This window comes from Psammomys obesus, unplaced genomic scaffold (assembly GCF_907164565.1).
Source record: "Psammomys obesus unplaced genomic scaffold, mPsaObe1.curated_primary_1811, whole genome shotgun sequence".
Taxonomy (NCBI): Eukaryota; Metazoa; Chordata; class Mammalia; order Rodentia; family Muridae; genus Psammomys; species Psammomys obesus.
In genome coordinates, this window is record NW_026592510.1 from 24057218 (window position 1) to 24075319 (window position 18102).

The 18102-nt window shown below is 40.5% G+C and overlaps 2 protein-coding genes across 2 annotated transcripts in view; both read left to right on the plus strand.

Annotated features, from left to right (window-relative positions):
• The first annotated feature begins 955 nt into the window (after positions 1–955).
• On the plus strand, positions 956–13911 carry Oosp2 (oocyte secreted protein 2). The gene is made up of 5 exons (XM_055614010.1): positions 956–2968; positions 5281–5462; positions 6773–6876; positions 8837–8990; positions 13850–13911. The coding sequence occupies exons 1-4, from the start codon at positions 2869–2871 to the stop codon at positions 8925–8927; spliced, it is 477 nt and encodes a 158-aa protein (XP_055469985.1). The 5' UTR covers positions 956–2868; the 3' UTR covers positions 8928–8990; positions 13850–13911.
• The window catches only part of Ms4a3 (membrane spanning 4-domains A3), a 9565-nt gene continuing 5369 nt past the window's right edge, over positions 13907–18102 (plus strand). The window contains exons 1-3 of the mRNA XM_055614009.1: positions 13907–13993; positions 14880–15017; positions 17548–17604. Coding sequence (XP_055469984.1) covers positions 13907–13993; positions 14880–15017; positions 17548–17604 — 282 coding nt within the window. The remainder of the gene's footprint in view (positions 13994–14879; positions 15018–17547; positions 17605–18102) is intronic.

Below are 18102 nucleotides of genomic sequence, written 5' to 3' on the forward strand. Positions count from 1 at the left end.
CAACTGGGACCGAGAATTCAAACAAAGGACTATAGGAAGTAATTCTCTTTCAAGCCACCACAATCAATAAATCCAAATCAATAAATGTCACTTTTTTCTTTGAGACTGGGCCTCACCATGTAATTCTGGCTATCTTGGAATTCGCTATGCAGACCAGGCTGTTCCTAAACTCAGAGATTCTCCTACCTCTGCCTGCTGAGTTCTGGGATTAAAAGTATAGACTAGCATGCCTGGCAAGTGCTCAGTTGTTTTTTTATATATTTATTATACTTGTTGAATTCTTTATGGTGTTTTGATAAACTTGACTATGTCATTTGAAACTGACATCTTTGTTTCAAATAGAGAGGCTTATTATTGGTGCTTACTTTCAATGGAAATAATTCTCATTTAGTGGACTGGACCTCAGGGTATATTATTGGTATAATTATTTTTTCCTATTAAACCCTAAGTAGTTTTTTAATATAATTTTTTATTATTACAATGTATTCACTTTGTATCCCTGCCGTAGCTCCCACCCTCTTCCCCTCCCAATCCTGCACTCCCTCCCTCATCTCCTCCCATGCCCCTTCCCCAGGCCACTGATAGGGGAGGACATTCCATCTGACCGTAGCCTATCAGGTCTCATCAGGACTGTCTTTTATGGTCTTCTCTGTGGCCTGGTAAGCCTGCCCCCACCTCTGGGAGGTGATAAAAGATGTCTGTCCCATTTGCCTTTCTGGATGAGGATTGAGCATCTTATCCATGGTCCTCCTTCATGCTTAACAACTTTTGTTTTTTTTTAACCCTTATTAATTATACTTTATTCACTTTGTATCCCCCCCAAAATCCTTCCCTCCTCCCCTCCTAATCCCACCTTCTCTCCCCGTTCTTCATGCATGCCCTTCCCCAAGTCCACTGATAGGGGAGGTCCTCCTCTCCTTCCTTCTGATCTTAGTCTATCAGATCTCATCAGGAGTGGCTGCATTGTCATCTTCTGTGGCCTGGTAAGGCTGCTCCCCCCTCAGGAGGAGGTGATCAAAGAGCAGGCCAATCAGTTCATGTCAGAGACAGTCCCTGTCCCCATTACTATGGAACCCACTTGGACACTGAACTGCCATGGGCTGCATCTGTGCAGGGGTTCTAGGTTATCTCCATGCATGGTACTTGGTTGGAGTATGAGTCTCTGGAAAGACCCCTGTGTTCAAATTTTCTGGTTCTGTCGTGCTTAACTTCTTTAGGTGTACAGATTTTAGTATGATTATCCTATATTATATGTCTAATATCCACTTATAAGTGAATATATACCATGTGTGTCTTTCTGCTTCTGGGATACCTCACTCAGTTTTTTTTTTTTAAGTTAGGCAGTTATTTATGCTGATGTGAAATAACCCTGTGTGGACTTTTCTTTTTTTTAACCTATTATGTCGGCCCACCACAGCCAGCAAGCCTAAGTCTCCACAGGTCAAGGATCTGCCAAAAGATCTGCTTGAGGGTAACCAAGGCACTCCAGGCGTTTGAGTTCAAGAATCGTGCAAACTAAGCACCTCTCATTTTTATTATTAAAGCAAGCAAAACAGGAGATGACATTCACAGAGAGCTTTAGCACAAAATGAAAGCACACCGAGGGAATACACTGGATATTATGTCTTACATTCTCAGACCTCTGAAAAGAGCCATGGATATTCCTTCAGGCCTTTCATTTTCCCACGTGTACATGCCGGTGCATTCCCTTCATACCCTGGCCTTTATGTGCATTCCCTTATAACAGTTTATGCGGTTCTTTCTAGCAGGCTACCTCGTGGAAAGACCATCCTGTACTCTGAACCGCCCACAGTTCACAGCTTTCTGACGTGGGCTCCGACATGTTAAACTCACTTCAGTCAAGCCTTAACTAAGACAACTCATGAATTCCATATTGGCAAATCCAGAAGCCGAGTCTCACTCAGTCTTAGCAGCGGGGCCAGGCACCTTTTATTGTCTCCTGTTAGAAAAACATAAGAATTCCACACTTCCACAACACGCTACCCTTCCTCCTTAGTGACTTACCAGCTTCAGGAGATCCTTCTTCATTGAAACCTCTCTCCATATTCTGGGGTTAAAGGTTAGCTCCCTAGTGGCTAATCTTATGTCCTTATGATCCCCGCCCTGGTGAGCTCATCCATCTTAGCTACATGAAATGGCACCTCTGCGCTGATAGGTTTAAGCTGTGTTTCTAGTTTAGGCTCTACCTCCTAGCCCTGCCTCAGAATACACACTTCAGCCATTTTCCTGTGCAAATCCATTAGATCGTCGAATGGTTGAGCAAGTACATGCTACAAGCAAATGAACAGCTGCAATGGCTTCTGTGTGCCTTCCCTTTGGCTGTTCACAGCACTGAGAAGATTGTAGTTAGGGCTGGCACATAATAAAATAAGTACCTCTTTCTGCTTTGGGTCTTAAATGAAACCAGCTTTCTCTCTTTACAGCAAGGAGAGAGGAATGAAGACCACAAAGATGGCCTCAGTCGGCGCGGGATGCTTTCCAGAGGCACTGAGCAGGCAGCAGCACATCCGTACCCACAGGAACGGGAAAAATAGTATTCAGTTTTAGTGTGTAAAGCCCACCACACTTCCGAGAACCACATAGCGACTTTAATTGCTTAAATAAAGCCAGGCACGGTGGTGCACGCCTGAAATCCTAGCACCTGGGAGGTGGAGGCAGGAGAGTCAGAAGTTCAGGGTCAATCTCAGCCACACCATGACCTCTAGGTGATTTTAACAGTCACAACTGCAAATGGTTGTCAACTGACACATTTAAAAATATGTTTTAATTAGTTATTTGAGAATTCCATGTACTACACAGTATATTTTGATAATATTTACTCCCGACTCTTCCCCCTAATCTTTCTCAATGCCCTTCATCTTTCTGTCTTCTTTTTGTTATAGCACACGGCATCTAATTTGTGCTGACAGGTGTAGGACCATCCAGTGGAGCATGATCAACCTATCAGGTATGCCTCTTTGAGCTTTGTGGTGTAATCAGGAGGACCCGAGTTTTAAGTAGTTAGCACAGTGACGAGAGCCCCTCAGCCCCACTGGCTACCCACACAAGTAGGAAAATGAAGGCAGCTGAGCTTAAGCTGCCATACAAAATCACTTAAAGCAGCCTTGACTTTCCCTTTGCTTCCTGGGTGGCGCTGAGCTGCAAGTCTGCCCAGGAAAAGGTCTCTATGGCTTTAGGGGTCTTGGTTCTCCTTGCTGGCTTGTTTTGTGCTCATGCTTGGGACATCCATGGTAAATGGGCATTTGGAGATGCCTCTTCCCAGAAAGGGTAGTGTGCAGTGGTCGCTTTCCATTCAGGTCCTCTCCTCCCTCCAGAGCTGTCATGTTGCTCTCAGTTTTCTGGAGGACGAATGCTTTCAGGTCAAGTAGACTGACCCTACATTTTTCCTCTTTCTGCCCAATGTTTGAATTCTCAGACATCCTCCTTTCCTATGCTTTGGTCTTTTCTCCATCATGTTTTTGTTTACAGAAATATTCCATGGCTCTGTCTCAGTCTGCATTTTCAAACCTACTGGTAATTATCTATACTTGATAGTGTTGAAATTAGTTGTTTCGTGTCTCTGAAACTGATCTTTCTGTTTCCAAAATATTTCTATTTCTTCTTGATGATGATGATATTGCTTATGTTCTTTTAAAATTTGCCTGGTTGGTTGTGATGACACAAGTCTATATAATTCTAGTTCTTGGGAAGGTGAAGCTGGTAAACCAGAAGTTCAAAGTGATCTTTGGCTAATAGCGATTTCAAGGCTAGCCTGGCCACCAGAAACATGCATGCAAAAGTTCTGCTCTGCAGGTCATCTACAGCAGATTGCTGATGGTACTAGGAAGCCATGAAGGTCAAGATAAATCAATTTTGTCCTGTTTACAAGTTCATTTTGATTTATTTTACCTGGAATTAAGGTGTTTCTTAGTTTCAAGATCTAAGTGCTAGTTTTTCTAAGGCAGAATTATTGTGTTATTATTTACAAACTTGGCTTGTCTATGCCTTCTGTTGGAAGTGCAGTTTGTTTTAGAAGTGATGTATTGGTTTCTTTTTCTTTTCTTTTCTTTTCTTTTCTTTTCTTTTATCTGTTTGGAGCATTTACAGCCTCTGATATCCTTTCCTTTTAAGAGGCAGCCTTTAGGCTGGCACAGCTACATCAGGGCAGCAGCTAATGGCTGAAATAGACAGCATATGCGGAGAAGTGAGAGCTGGCAGGTTCCCTGCTCCCTAGGACAGAATGAACAAGGCATATGTGTTCCCGTCCTAGTTATTGTTTGGGGCCAAGGAAGAATTGCTTTCAGTTAATTTAGCCAGCAGTTATGTGTGGTCCTTAGTAATTTCTCAGATGTTGGAGGGACCATTATGCAGCATCAAACTGACTGAAATGTGACGCCAGGCAGCAATAGCTAAGCTTAAAAGCATGGACCTCAGTATGCCCAAGTCCACTTTCTCTTTTGAACCCAATTTTAATCTCAGGTATTGAGATACATATTTTTTCTTTTAAGGAATCTCTTCCTGACTCTTCTATTTAGGGCATATTAGAATAATATTTTAAACACACAAAGATGCAAAGATGTATAACACCTGCCTTCTCAAGCCCTTAATTTCCCCAAACTCACCTTTTCTTCTTGATGGTTCCTTATCTCAAGGACAAGACCTCACCGGCCCCATTGATTTTTGGAGGCCTCTGTGCCCATACACTCATCAACCACATATATTTTCTATTATGGGAAAATCCATTATGGGAAACTTCTCCCATTGTTCTCATCATAAGCCACATTAGCTGTTGGCTTCCTGAAGATTTCAGTGTAGAGGCTAAGGATGGGTTTTACAACAAGGCTTTTGCAGCATTTCCAAGCTGGGAGGAGGGGGAATTTTCTCTCCTCAGATTCCCTTCTCTCATGGTTGAGGCCATTTTGAGTTTCTCTAGAGTATATTTTTTCCTTCTTCCCTCTCAAAGGTGGTGGGGATACGTCACCCCCTTCCATATACTCCTGAATAAAGCACCCTTTGTGGAATCTCAGTTCTTCAGTAGGAAAAAAAAAATCATAGGTTGATTTCATTTTGTTATCTTTGTATGTTGGTTTTTTTTTTTTTACCTGTGAAATATCAGACAGTTGTGTATGTGAGAGTAATTAAGTAGGTGTATTTTGAAAATAATAATGAGCTCAAGGTCCTCCATAGGCTCTTTTCAAAGCTATGTTTACCTTTGATAGAAAATCAGCCCCTTCCTGAAGTTAATACATACCTGACCTTTTCTCGTGTGTCTTTTTGCAGTATTATTAAATTGTTCCCAGGACTGGATGATGGTTTTTGTTAGTTCGGCTACCCAGAGCAGAACCCATCCACATGTTTTCGCTGATGAATTGGTTCTGGGACAGGGCTGTCCTGCCACTCAAATCCAGCCGCATCAGTATAGTTTTATATACCCTGTTTTTCAATGTGGCATCAGGACGAAGGTGAGAATAATGGTGTCTGTAAAAGAACTAAATGTTTTGTCATGCTGATTTGCTTACTGTTAGTGCTATGGTCCTTTAACCAAACGGAATCCATGAGCCCTCTGATACTAACTGACGAGTACAGCGTGTGAGAACTTCCAGACTTACCCTCTCCCTCCCCACTGCTTACTGAGTCAATTTCATGCCCAGAATAGCACAGATCGGCAGACTCACTGATGTGGGCAATGATTTTTAAATAATTTTAAAAGGTTCTAGTGTATTTCACAAAAGCCTGGCAAGCAGTGTTTAAGCAGGATTTTATTTTTGTTTGTCCGTATTTGTACATCAGTACGTGCACATGTATCCAGGTGTCTGGGAAGGACACAAAGAGGACATCTGATCCCCTGGAGTTACAGACAATTGTGAGCCTCCGGACATGGGTGCTTGGAACCAAACTTGGGTTCTCTGCAAGAGCCTCAAGTACTCACCTAGCCATCTTCCAAGCCCCTTGGCCAACAGTTTTAAGTTTGATTCAATACTTCTAATGTGCCGGGCCATCAATCCTAGCAATGTACACGATAGTCAATGTTCAATGCAATATTCAAGTCAGTTGGTCATCTGAACTATACCCATGCCCCTTTAGGATGTGCACCTACCGGGGAGTGATTCTCATTGGAATTAAGTATCTGTTAGCTATCCAGCTAGCGATGAATCTAAAACCGTACTTTAATTCTGGGACTTTTTTTTTCCTATAGATCTTAAATTTTATATGTATACTAATATTTGGGACCATTCATTGACTATCTTCTCCCCTATGGGAGGGTGCTGTATTTGTAAAATTAGGCACCTGGAGTATCAGGTGGTATTGACTCACTTGGCCCAGGGGTAATTAATGGGGCTGATGAGGTTACATTATCAAGTAAGACTGATTTCCCTCCAAAACCTGTGATTCAAACCACTTTTGTTATGTGACTCTAAACTGTGTTACTCAAAAAACCTGCTGAGGGCTGGAGATGAGAGCGAGAGACAGAGAGAGACAGAGACAAAGGCAGACAGAACTGTTGAAAGCTTTTCATTAGTATTCTGTTACAAAGACTGTTAGGCAACAGTTTGTTGGCTTCTGTGTCTTAGAATGCTCCTGAAAGTATTTCCGTGCACCTGTGCAGTGCTCTTTTCCTGTGCCACTGTCAAGTGGCTGGCCCTTCACCTGCACCTGAGCATGGCAGAAGCCATCGTTTGAAATATTGGTGCTTTCTGTTTGGTGTTCACACCTGTGAGTGCCTCTTCTGTTGCTCGGATACCATCCTCCTCTAAACTGTGTGCTTTCCTAGGTTATCTCAGAGGAAACTGTTGGTTTTGAAACTGAGCTATACTTTATTCCAAGATACAGTCATTGTGAACCCGAGATGATCCATTTGTACTGTTTTGCATCTCGGTGAGTACTGCAGATCTCTCTCCTTTGAGCTGCTCTTACAGAAGTGGAGATTTTAGAGACTGTATCCTGACTTACCCAAGAGGATAATTCAAACACCTTAAATTATTATTTATAAAACACTTCATTATATATTCTATTATTTTTCATCTAAAAAAATTAAATATATTACTTTTTAGAGTCAAAGCATTACAGAGTTGAAAGATTCTAACATACAATCTAGTGAACTGAGATTAGTTTACAGTTTTGTAGTTTATAGCTACAAATCAACATAGTTAAATATGTCATTATCTTTAACATTAAGTTGGAAATCTGAAATTTAGTTTGTCTTAGATTTACTTATTTATTTATTTTTTGTATATGTTTGGGCACATGTGCCACAGTGTTTGTGTGAAGGTTAGTTAGTGGACAGATTGTGGGAATTGTTGTTCTTCCCAACCTGGAAATTGACCTCAGGTCATAAGACTTGCTGGCATGCACCTTTACCTACTGAGCCATCTTGCTGGCTCATGGCATAAATGTATTTTACTGTAATATCTTTCATAGTAAAAAAAGTAACTATTGAAAGTAGTTATTTGGTTTTATCTCTTTTATACAGTTATCTAAGTTACTATAAAAGAGATATTTGCTACTTGCTGTTACATCTTTTATATGCTTCTCTTGATAAATTTTATTTCATGTTAGGAGACTATACTACTAAAATATGAGTGGAAAACCAAGCTGCCATTTTCATATGAACTACTGGAGAATGAAGAAGGGCTTGTTCACCTGTATGATTAAATGCACTTGCTTGAAATTTTATGGAACTAATATTGGATCCAGAAAGTTCCCCATAGGAACTTTGAGATGAAATGCAATAGGATCCTGATGAACTACTTACCATGTCATAGCTATGTTTACACTGGGTATTATAAAACATTAGGGTTCAAATGTAGGAACCATAAAACAATTTTTAATCTTGTCTAATATATAAAAATACTTGATATAAAAAAGGAATTTAGAGCTCAGAGCAAATGTGCAATATCTTTTAATATGGCAAATCATGTTTGATTTTTTTGTTGTTGTTGTTTCACCTATGATAAAATATACATAAGATAAAACTTACCAACTTCAAGTGTGGATTTCAGTGGCAGAAAATACATTTATCTTGCTAATATTTCTGACCTTCCATTTAACTATTTTCCTAAGATAAACTAGATTGAGAGATTTAGCGACATTCCAGGTTGTACCAGAACCCCAAATAAAATTCAAATTTGATTAAGTCATATACACACATTTGTATTCATACATAAATATATACATCTTTTCCATATACCACCAAATGCTGGCTGTAATGTAGAGTTCTAACCTATTGCCTCATGGCGAGGACTTTCCAGATTAACAGAGATGAATGGGCATTCCTCTGTCAACAATAATTACTCTCCTGCTTTTGGCTTACCTACCTTAGAAAAAGTGTGGCTCAGCCATTAAGAGCACTTACTGCTTTGCAGATGACCTGGGTTCAAATTCAGCATCTACATGGTTCTCAGCCACCAATATCTTCAGTTCTAAGGCATCTAAAGTTCTCTTCTGACTTCCTCAGGCACCAAGGCATGAACATGGCGCACATACATATTTTCAGGCAAAACATTCATACACACAAAATAAATCTAAATTTTAAAAAATGATGGCTAATCGGACAAACATGCATGATCAGAATTTTGGTGCGTAGATTTTAAGGTTGCACACAAACACATATCCATTCACTAACATTCAAAAATGTACATCACTTACTGACTAGAAACTAACTATGTAGACCAGGCTGGACTTGAACTTGCAATGAGTCTTTTGTCTGATTCCTCAGTCATCATTTTGAAAATGATGGCGTTGAGTATAGATAAGAATGATTTGATTCGATTTTGACTTGGCAAGACGTGGCACCAAGAACTCTAATCTTGATTCCCTCTGGTCCCTCTTTCTTTAGGAAGTCAGTGTGGCTTCATGAAGACCCCAAATTTGTTAAGCGTCACTCCATGGCTGATGTTGAAGTCCACCAGAAGAGTTGTGGTTATTGAGTCAATACCCTCTCTCCTCCCTGAAGAGAGGACAAGGACACTGCTGAGATCATAAATTTTGCTGTAAGACAAACCCATTTTTTTTTCAATAAGAAAAACAATGCTGGCATAATTTTCTCCTTTGATATATCATTCCTATAAACCAATTAAATAAAGGCTCTGCTACTGATGAGGTATTCTTTGAGAATTGTGTTCGTGTGTATGCCTTGTCAATTAGATGTTATCTACTAGACAGTTTATAATATACATTTAAATTTTGTTTTCTGTTTTGTATCCAGATTCAAGAATATGTCCTTAATGGCAATTTTGAACATTTAAAGTTTTTTTCAAATTTTAAATGTGTTTGTGTTGTACAACACACGTGTGCATGCTTACATGCATACTATAATGCATGTGTAGAGGGCAGAAAACATCCTGTGGCAGCTGATTTCTCTTCTTCAACCACGTGAATCCAGGGGATGAGACACAGGTTGTCAGGATAGGTGGTAGGCACCTTTAACTGCTTCTCCATCCTACTAGCCCACATGTTTTGACCTAATAGAAATATGCTCTAAATGTTTTCAGTAAGAATCATGAATGGGGAGAAGTGTATTAATGCGTCAGAATAGAAACTTTGGGCCTAGTTTAAATTTTAACACGCTAACTCCCAGAAAAGGCAAAATGCTCTTGTTTTCAGATACTTTATTTTGCATAGTATCCTAATTAAAACAACAACAACAAACAAGCAAACAAGCCTGCATTCTAAAGCTAGTGCAAGGTTACAACATACTAAAAGAAAATTCAATTCACGGTTTGAATTTAAGCACACACTCCCACCATTGATGTTTGGTGTCAGATATCTCCTTTCCTTCTGTAATGTTTCATCTGCATTTGAAAAATGGACTGATCCTCTGGGGGCCAGTCAGTGGAAGACTATTATTGCCAAATACTTCTATTTTTTTTTTTTTCTCTCAAGCCTGGCCTCAGAGCACAAGCCAATAAGCACAAAGGCAGGTGAATACCGGTTGATGTCTGTGAAACTTTGAGACAATATATAGCTTCCTTCAAGGATGTTTCTCGAGTCCTTTGTCATGGCAATAGAAAAGCTGACTAATAGACGGGGCGATATGTTTTCTCTCTTCAGCATTCTTAGGGTATAAGATGAGCAGTGTTGAAACAGCCGGGCTTCAGGAAGAGGATTGCCAAACATCTTACCCTGATGCTAGATCTCTCAGACCAGTTGGTGAAGCTCAGGTGGGGAAACAATGTGTCTTAGATGCACATGGACGCTTAAGGATGAGCCAGGAACAAATCCAGTTTCCTTCTTCATTTTACCAACTATTTAACCTCCTCCAATTATCATGGCTGCAGTTTTTCTATTAGAAAAATATGAGCTGGTTTAAAAGCACACGAAGGTGCCTATTTTGACCAATAAAATGTCATTTTGAGTGACATAAGAGCTTTACATGTGTTCTGCACTTTGAACTTAGTACTATTTGCTGAAATGGGTGCCCCAGTTTTCAACTTACAAACGAGTCAATGGGAGCCTCAAGCTCCCTTTATGGCTTTTCAGCTCTATCCTGGGAGTGAGGTATAGTTAGACATAGGTTCCTAATAGAGGATGGAGTTTAGCTTTCCTACTTGTTATTTCTTTCTTATTGCTGCGACAAAACACCAGACAAGAGCAACTTAGGAAAGTGAAGTTCTATCTGTGTTCACGATTTGAAGGTGAACTGCCAAACGAAGTATGAGGACTAGGGCTGCTCTGCCTGCGACAGTGGGGGCACAGTACAGCTGGCCACACTCCCCGCAGTCAGGAACCAGGGGGAGATGAATGCTGGCTCTCAGTTCACTCTCTTCTTTTCATCCAGCCCCGGGGGCTCAGCCATGGGATGTCGAGTCTCATAATCAGGAGTCATCTTTCGAGTTAAACTCTCTCACAAGAATAACCAGAGTTATGTTTTACTTCCCAGATGATGGGCTTCGTGCTTTCCCTCATGTGTTCTTTGTTGCTCCTACTATACTATGACATAGCGTAGCAGCCTTCGGCAGGTGCCAGTGTTCTGGGACTGGACTTCTCAGACTCTGTGACCACGAGGAACATAAACTTTTATTCTTTATAACTCATCCCGTCAGTAATATTCTCTTATACCATCAGGCAGTGGACTAATATAGGTGGTTATATGAGGGAAACTGATTATCTTTTCTGTTGTGTTGATGGTTATTAATATTTAATATTGATTTATCTTTTAGTTAAACAGCAGTTATTCCTAAACCAGCTGTATTCCCAAATCACCACACAGAGACTAAGATTTATTTAATGAACCTAGAGCACAGTGCTGGGCAATAGTTATTCCATCCTAAACTGCCAAGCCCACATAGTTTCCTCCCATTCAGATTTCCCACATTATACTTGCTTTTTAGTTGTATCTTAGGTCTGGCTCATTTATCTTGATGTTTCCTGATTCTCTCCTCTCGGATCTCTCTTCTCAGATCTCTCCTCCGACTCCTTCTTTCTCTTCCTCTCCAGACCAGAATGTCCCACCCTATTCTCTCCATTGCTCAGCATTGGCTGGTTGTTTTACTGACAATACAGAGAACAAATGGTAGCAGGTTTGCACAAACTTGAGACAGATGATGTTTAGAATAAGCATCACAATGCAGTGTCCAGATTGAAACCAGATAGTGGGGTAGAGAAATCACGTTTGAATGAACAAGTGTAAATTGTATACATTCCACAAGAATATTATACATTCTATAAATTTCACAGAGAAACATGGGGTTTCTCTGTGTAACTTTGGCTGTCCTGGACTCACTTTGTAAACCAGGCTGGCTTCAAACTCAGGGAGATCCTCTTGCCCCCACCAATCTGAGTGCGAGGATTACAGGTGTGGTGCCCTGATTGTCTTTTCTATGCCAGTTTTGTCTTCCATCATATTGTTTTAGTAGTGCTCTCTAGGTCATGGGTTATCCTGAGGATAGAAGAAATAGATGCACAGGAAGCAAACTGAACAGCACGCAGCAGTTGATATATACTAACCACAATATAGTTAAATTACCATTATTTTAATTTATGGTAAATGGGCTAACCTTGCTTGGCCTGAGAAGATTAAATATTATGCATATAAAAACAATTTTAGCAACATCACTGGTGCATTATGTAAACACACTCCTGTGGTGGCTACGGTTTGCTGTCCCTCCTTCCAACGCTATTCATTCTGCACGGCTTCACCCTTTATTACATAGGTAGGCCTATTCTTCCCCAATTCCACAATACCTTCCCACTGACCTACCCATATTTTCTGTTTCTATTTCTTGCTCCAATAATGTGTGAAAACAACATCGTAGAGCCAGAAGATGGTGGCTCCTGATACCAGCTTCCTTCTCTATGGCATTCTTGGGGAAGTGGATGGGCCATCAGTGGCCTCAAATACAGGTGTTATTAGCACACTTTCCAGGCAACCAGCAAAAACACTTCCACAACTTCTGCTGAGGTGTTGTGCAAGGGGGAGATCCGTTAAGCCCAAGGAAAAAGAGACTGTTGGTTTGGGGGACAGACTCTGGTGATCATTACTGTTTCCTCTCCTGTACTGAGATGGACTTGCAGGGAAAGGACTCTGTCAAAGCCTGAAGTCTCTAAGGTAAACACCACAGGCTCCTTCCCTATAGGATTCCTCCTTTCTTTCTTTTTTTTTTTTTGTCAGGTAAAGGTGCCTCCCTAAAGCCCTCTTGGGAAGCCCAATAGCCTTCTATTTGGTTTCTCAGTAGAGGTTTGGAATTTTTAACTGTGGATAACTGCCCTTAGAATGCAGATGTTACTCTAATGCCATTACTTTTGGCATAATATAGCTATTTATTAGAAAAATGTAGAGATTGATAGATCTCTCTCTCTCTCTCACACACACACACACATACTTTGATATATTAAGAGGCTGCCTCTGAATTTGGTGGCTAGTTCTGGCTATGAGGGGTGGCCTAGACATTCCTGAAGTATGGATGAGATTTGGTGAGATAGCTCCTGCATGGGCTCAGAAGAAGAGTGTGCTGAAAACCAGAGGCAAAGTTTTGACTCTTAGCTTCTGAGATCCCTGCCTCGTGGACTTGGGGATGTTATTGAATGCTCTGTTTCTTAGATTCTTCGGTTTGTAAAATGGAAAGGGTCATGCCTGTACCATTGGATGTTCTGAGAACTGAATTGGTTGTCATGATTAAAAAACCCAGAAGAATGTCTGTTGCTCAGTTAGAGATGGGGAGATGAAGTATTTAATGAGATGTTAGGAAGCCTACATTGTCTTGATTTGTTAAAAAAGCAAAATGAGCCGTATTTTATAGAACATGGTTTGCTTTACCTGAAGGCTCAATCTTATCTCTGATTCTTTCTAAAAAGGTCAATGATGTATCAGATTACATATTTTTGTCTCCAAAGCTGTTCTATTGTATTTTCAGTATGAAAAAATCCAGTGCCTGCTGGTGGCTTTTCTGTTATTATTCGTAGACGTGGCTATTTCTGAAGTATGTATTAGCTGGGTATCAACTGTGAGACAGTGAAACAATAGAGCAAAGATGATAAGCACACTGAGACACACAAGCACCTTTAAAATTGAACTCAGACTGTTAAAGGGGTGTTAAGGGATGCTGAGGGGGTTCTCAGAGCAGGCAGGAAGGGTTCATCATTCAGACTGGGCCAGGACTAAAAGGAGTTTCTTGAAAGTTTGACTCATGGGCTGAGATTTTGGTCATATCCAGGCCAAGCTACAGTGAAGACAAAAGGAGGATTTGCTTTGTGATGGTAACAGTTCTAGGGTAGAAAGGGATGGAGCAGGGCATGACTTCTGTCACTCAGGAGAGTAACCTTGATGCATAGACAAAACTGTAGCAGTAAAACATATTATTAGAAAGTGGTTGAAGGAAGCATCAAGCCTTTGGGTTCTTTCCCATGACAGCCCCAAATGGCCTCCCGACTGGGGACCTCACAAGGTGGTACCTCATCAGGCAGTCATATGAAGCCAGAGGAGACTGGCGGTTCTGATTATCAGCCCTTGGATGAATCACATGCTATTCAAACAGGAGTACTGCAAGCCCTCGGGGTAAGTAAGTTGGCTTATGAGAGAAGAAAGAAAAGATTACATGGATACCCTCCTGTATGCTCAAAAGAGACATTTTGGAGTCATTTCTCACTTAAGTCATCAAGGACAAGATACGGCAATGGAGACCTGAGAGGCAGAAATGGAGAATGAGTCTCTCATAGGGTAGAATATTCCAGTTAACCTTAGAGAGTTTATTCTAAGGCTCTTCATTGTTTCTTGGTACTTTCTGATCACTTATATCAAGAGGTTGAGTTCTATGATGTTCCCTCCCCCTTTTCTCTCCCCTCCCCTTCCTTTCCTTCCTGCCCTTTCTTACCCCTTCATTTCCCTCCCCTCCCCTCCTTTCTTCTGTTTCCATTTTTCCTTCCCCTTTCCTTCCTTCCCTTTCCCTTTCAATTTTCCTTCCCCTCCCCTCTCTCTCTCTCCATCCCCTTCCATTCTCCTTTCTTTTCCCTTTCCTGTGGTGCTGGGAATAAGAACAGGTCCTCAGGCATACCAGGAAAACACACTATTACTGAGCTACAGCTCCACTCCTTTGTACATTCTTTACACTGAGTCTTGCTAAATCACATAGGTTGGCCTTGAACTCATTCTGTAGTCCAGATAGATGTTTCTGCCTCATTCTTCCAAGTAGCTGGGATCACAGGCCTGGGTCACCAGTGATAACCATATTCTATATTTTAAATAAAAATATTTTAAAATGAAAATTTAACAGCTGCTTACCTTTGTCATACTATGGTCTTAAACAAAACCTTCTTAAAACAAGATCTTGTTCAGTTAATTTAGGCCTAGCATTTCAACCATTTAAAGCCATGACATCTCCTTTCTAAGGAAAATAAAAATAGCATTGTGCCTTTATCTTTCATTATTATTATTTTTCTTACAGGGCATCCAGATCCTGGATGGAATACTGATTCTGGCTCTGGGTGTGTTTTTGGGTTGTTTGCAATACTTGTCTCACCACTTCAGGCATTTTTTCTTCTTCACCTTCTACACAGGCTACCCGCTGTGGGGCGGCTTGTTTGTGAGTATTCATTCCCTCAGCTGCAGGCCATCCCTTACCCGGCATGGTCAGTGTGCTACAGTATGAAAGCTCTCTTTGTATGTTCTTTGAAGATTACCAGCTGCGGTTTTGATTTATAATTTCTGACGAAAGTGGGCAAAAGCCCCTCTCTTTCTAATTACAGGAACCACTTCACTTCCTATAATGATTTCCAGTTCCATCCATTTTCCTAAACAAATTATGATTTCACTTCTCTTTATGGTTGAATAAAAGTATAGATGTCCTACATTTACACACACACACACACACCCACCCCTATAGCGTCAAAGCTTTCTAGACTCAGAAAGGCAAAAAGTATTTGTTTCTCTCCTTCGTAGCTCCTAGATTTTAATTTTTATATATGTGCCCATATGTATGTGTAGGTGTGGGCAGAAGTTGTGAAACTAGAATAGAGACCAGGAGAGGAGGCAAGAGGTCTCAAGGGAGTGAGGAGGGGCAAAAGGCAGTGGCATGCGATGTGAAAGTAGATTGAGGGTCAGCATTAGTTCTCAGGCTGGAAAGAGGCTGTGTGCAGTTTCCGCTCACTGTGTAAAGCATGAACTTTGAAGCTGACATTCCTGAAATTCTGGGGGAGTTCAGATAAAATTTTGATGGAAGAGTTAAACTCTGAAGTATTCCTAAGTTGTTCTGCGTAATAAATCTTGACAACCCAAATGAAGAATTTCACTCTCTTCATTCTAGAAAGAGACAGAAATGAGGAATTTCAGGTCTCCCAGAAGCGTTGAGGTTTTTGGTTTTGTTGGTTGGTTGGTTGGTTTGAGCAGTTAAGAGCTGTGGCCCGTCTCCCAGAGGACTCAGCTTCCATCCCAGCATCCACATGGAGGCTTACAATTGTTTGTACCTCCAGTTCTAGTTCTGACACCCTCTTCTGACCTCTATGGGCACTACACATATGTATGGGGGCACACATGCAGGCCACATACATGAAATAAAATTTTAAAGTGGGAGGAAACAGAGAGCTGCCATCTTATTTGCTTTAGCATTGCCAAAATGTTTGATCACCTATTCCAATTCTAGAAGCTTCTCTCTGGCTCCAGTATACTTTCAGGGCAAGTCCAAGGTATATGACCTGTTCTCCATGTCTGTCTTTGCCTGCAGCCATCAACTCCTGGAAACACGAACATTTCTGCTGTGTACCCACTATACAGTCCTTTCTATTGCTTCATCTTTTATAATCCTATCAAGGATGTGGTTTAAAGATTAGACGTGAACATTTTCCCCCAGTGTCCTTACTAGGAAGTCAGAAATAGCAAAAGGATCTTATTTTGGGATCTCTGAAATTAAATGAGCAATGTATGTTATCATTAATTTGGATGCTTTCTGTAACTCGGACAAGCATGCGCCTCCCTTATGTATCGTTCATTTTAGTACCACACAGCTCTTAGTAGGTGATAGTAACACGGAGATACTATGTTAGATGGGAGAAGAAGCTGAGTTGAAAAGGCCTCAATGATCTACCCAGAATTCCAGCTGAGGTGGAGCTGGTATTGAAAACAAAGGTGCTCATTCACAGAGTACAGTGATGAGAAGCCCTATGATGATCTCTGTTATCTGAGACAGAACTTGAAGCCTGGTCCTGAATTTTCATGCAGATTTCAGTGGCTGAATTTTACTTAGCAAGCCTTTGTTCTCCAAAATTTGATAACTCGGAAAAGGGCTGTAAAATCTTACCAACTTAAAATATGAAAAAAAACTGGAAAATCATAAATACATAGAAAATCTAAATTATCAAAATTAGAGTCATAGAAATAATAGCACATTAATCAGTCTGGACCTTTCTTAGAAAATTAGGAATAGTGCTTCCTTAAGATAGCTATAGCACTCCTAGGCATATATCCAAAATATGCTCAAGTATTCATCTAGGACATTTGCTCAACCATGTTTGTAGCAGCTCTATTCGTAATAGCCAGGATCTGGAATCAACCTACATGCTCCTCAGTGGAGGAATGGATACAGAAATTGTGGTACATTTACGCAAGCAGAAAGACATACATGGTATATACTCACTCATAAGTGGATAGTAGTCATATAATATAGGATAAACACTAAAATCTATAGTCCTAAAGATAATAGTACATTAAAATGGTGATTTAAAAGCTAGAGAATACAGAGGAAGGCATTTAGATTTTCAAATGCTTTTTTGAAGCATCTAGACCAATAAATCAGATATAATTGAAGCATGGGCAGTGATATAAGCAATTTAAAATATTTATCATTTATATTAACATAAATATGAGTATAACTATAGTATTTCATTATTTATTAGCCATACATAAACCCATTCAAACTAGACATAAACAAAATGAAATTATAATGAATGACTTAGAATGTGAACAATTTAAACATTTTAGTCATGTAAAGTAATGCATAGTGCAAAGTATACTTTAGTGTGAATCGAACAAAGCAACGTGTGTAACTTCAGGGGAATGCTGAGGAGAAAGTGGTCAAGAAAAAATGTCCCTTTATCTGTCCTACTTCCTATTTTAAACAGTTTATCGGCTCAGGCTCTTTGACTGTGGCAGCAGGAAGAAAACCCACAAGAATGCTGGTAAGTGCCGGATCTTCCTCTTTTTCTCTCTGACCACAGGAGCAGAAATAAAATACCCGCCAACGGTTGGAAAGCAGAGGTTGGTGAAGCCAGCGGAAGAACCAATGCTTATTTAATGCACAAGATTTTTGTGTGCTGTTAGGTTTAACAAGTTATTCTTCGTGAAAGGTCTTTCATCACTACTTCCAACTTTGAAAACAAAAATTTCTATGCTTTTAATTATTCGTTACAAAATTGCTAACCCTCTGTGTTCTCTGAGTTATCTAGCCATTGAACCCCATTCTGGTCAGTTCCCTTCCCATTTCATGGCTTTTTCCTCAGAGTATTCCATCCTCAAACACCAATCTCTTTCTCTCATCCCCACTCCCTGATGATGGGTTTGCTACCTGTTCTGAGAAACTGAAGCCATGGGGAGACTTTCCGACAGAGAGACAGACACACACATCCCCCAACACACACACACACACACACACACACACACACACACACACACACACA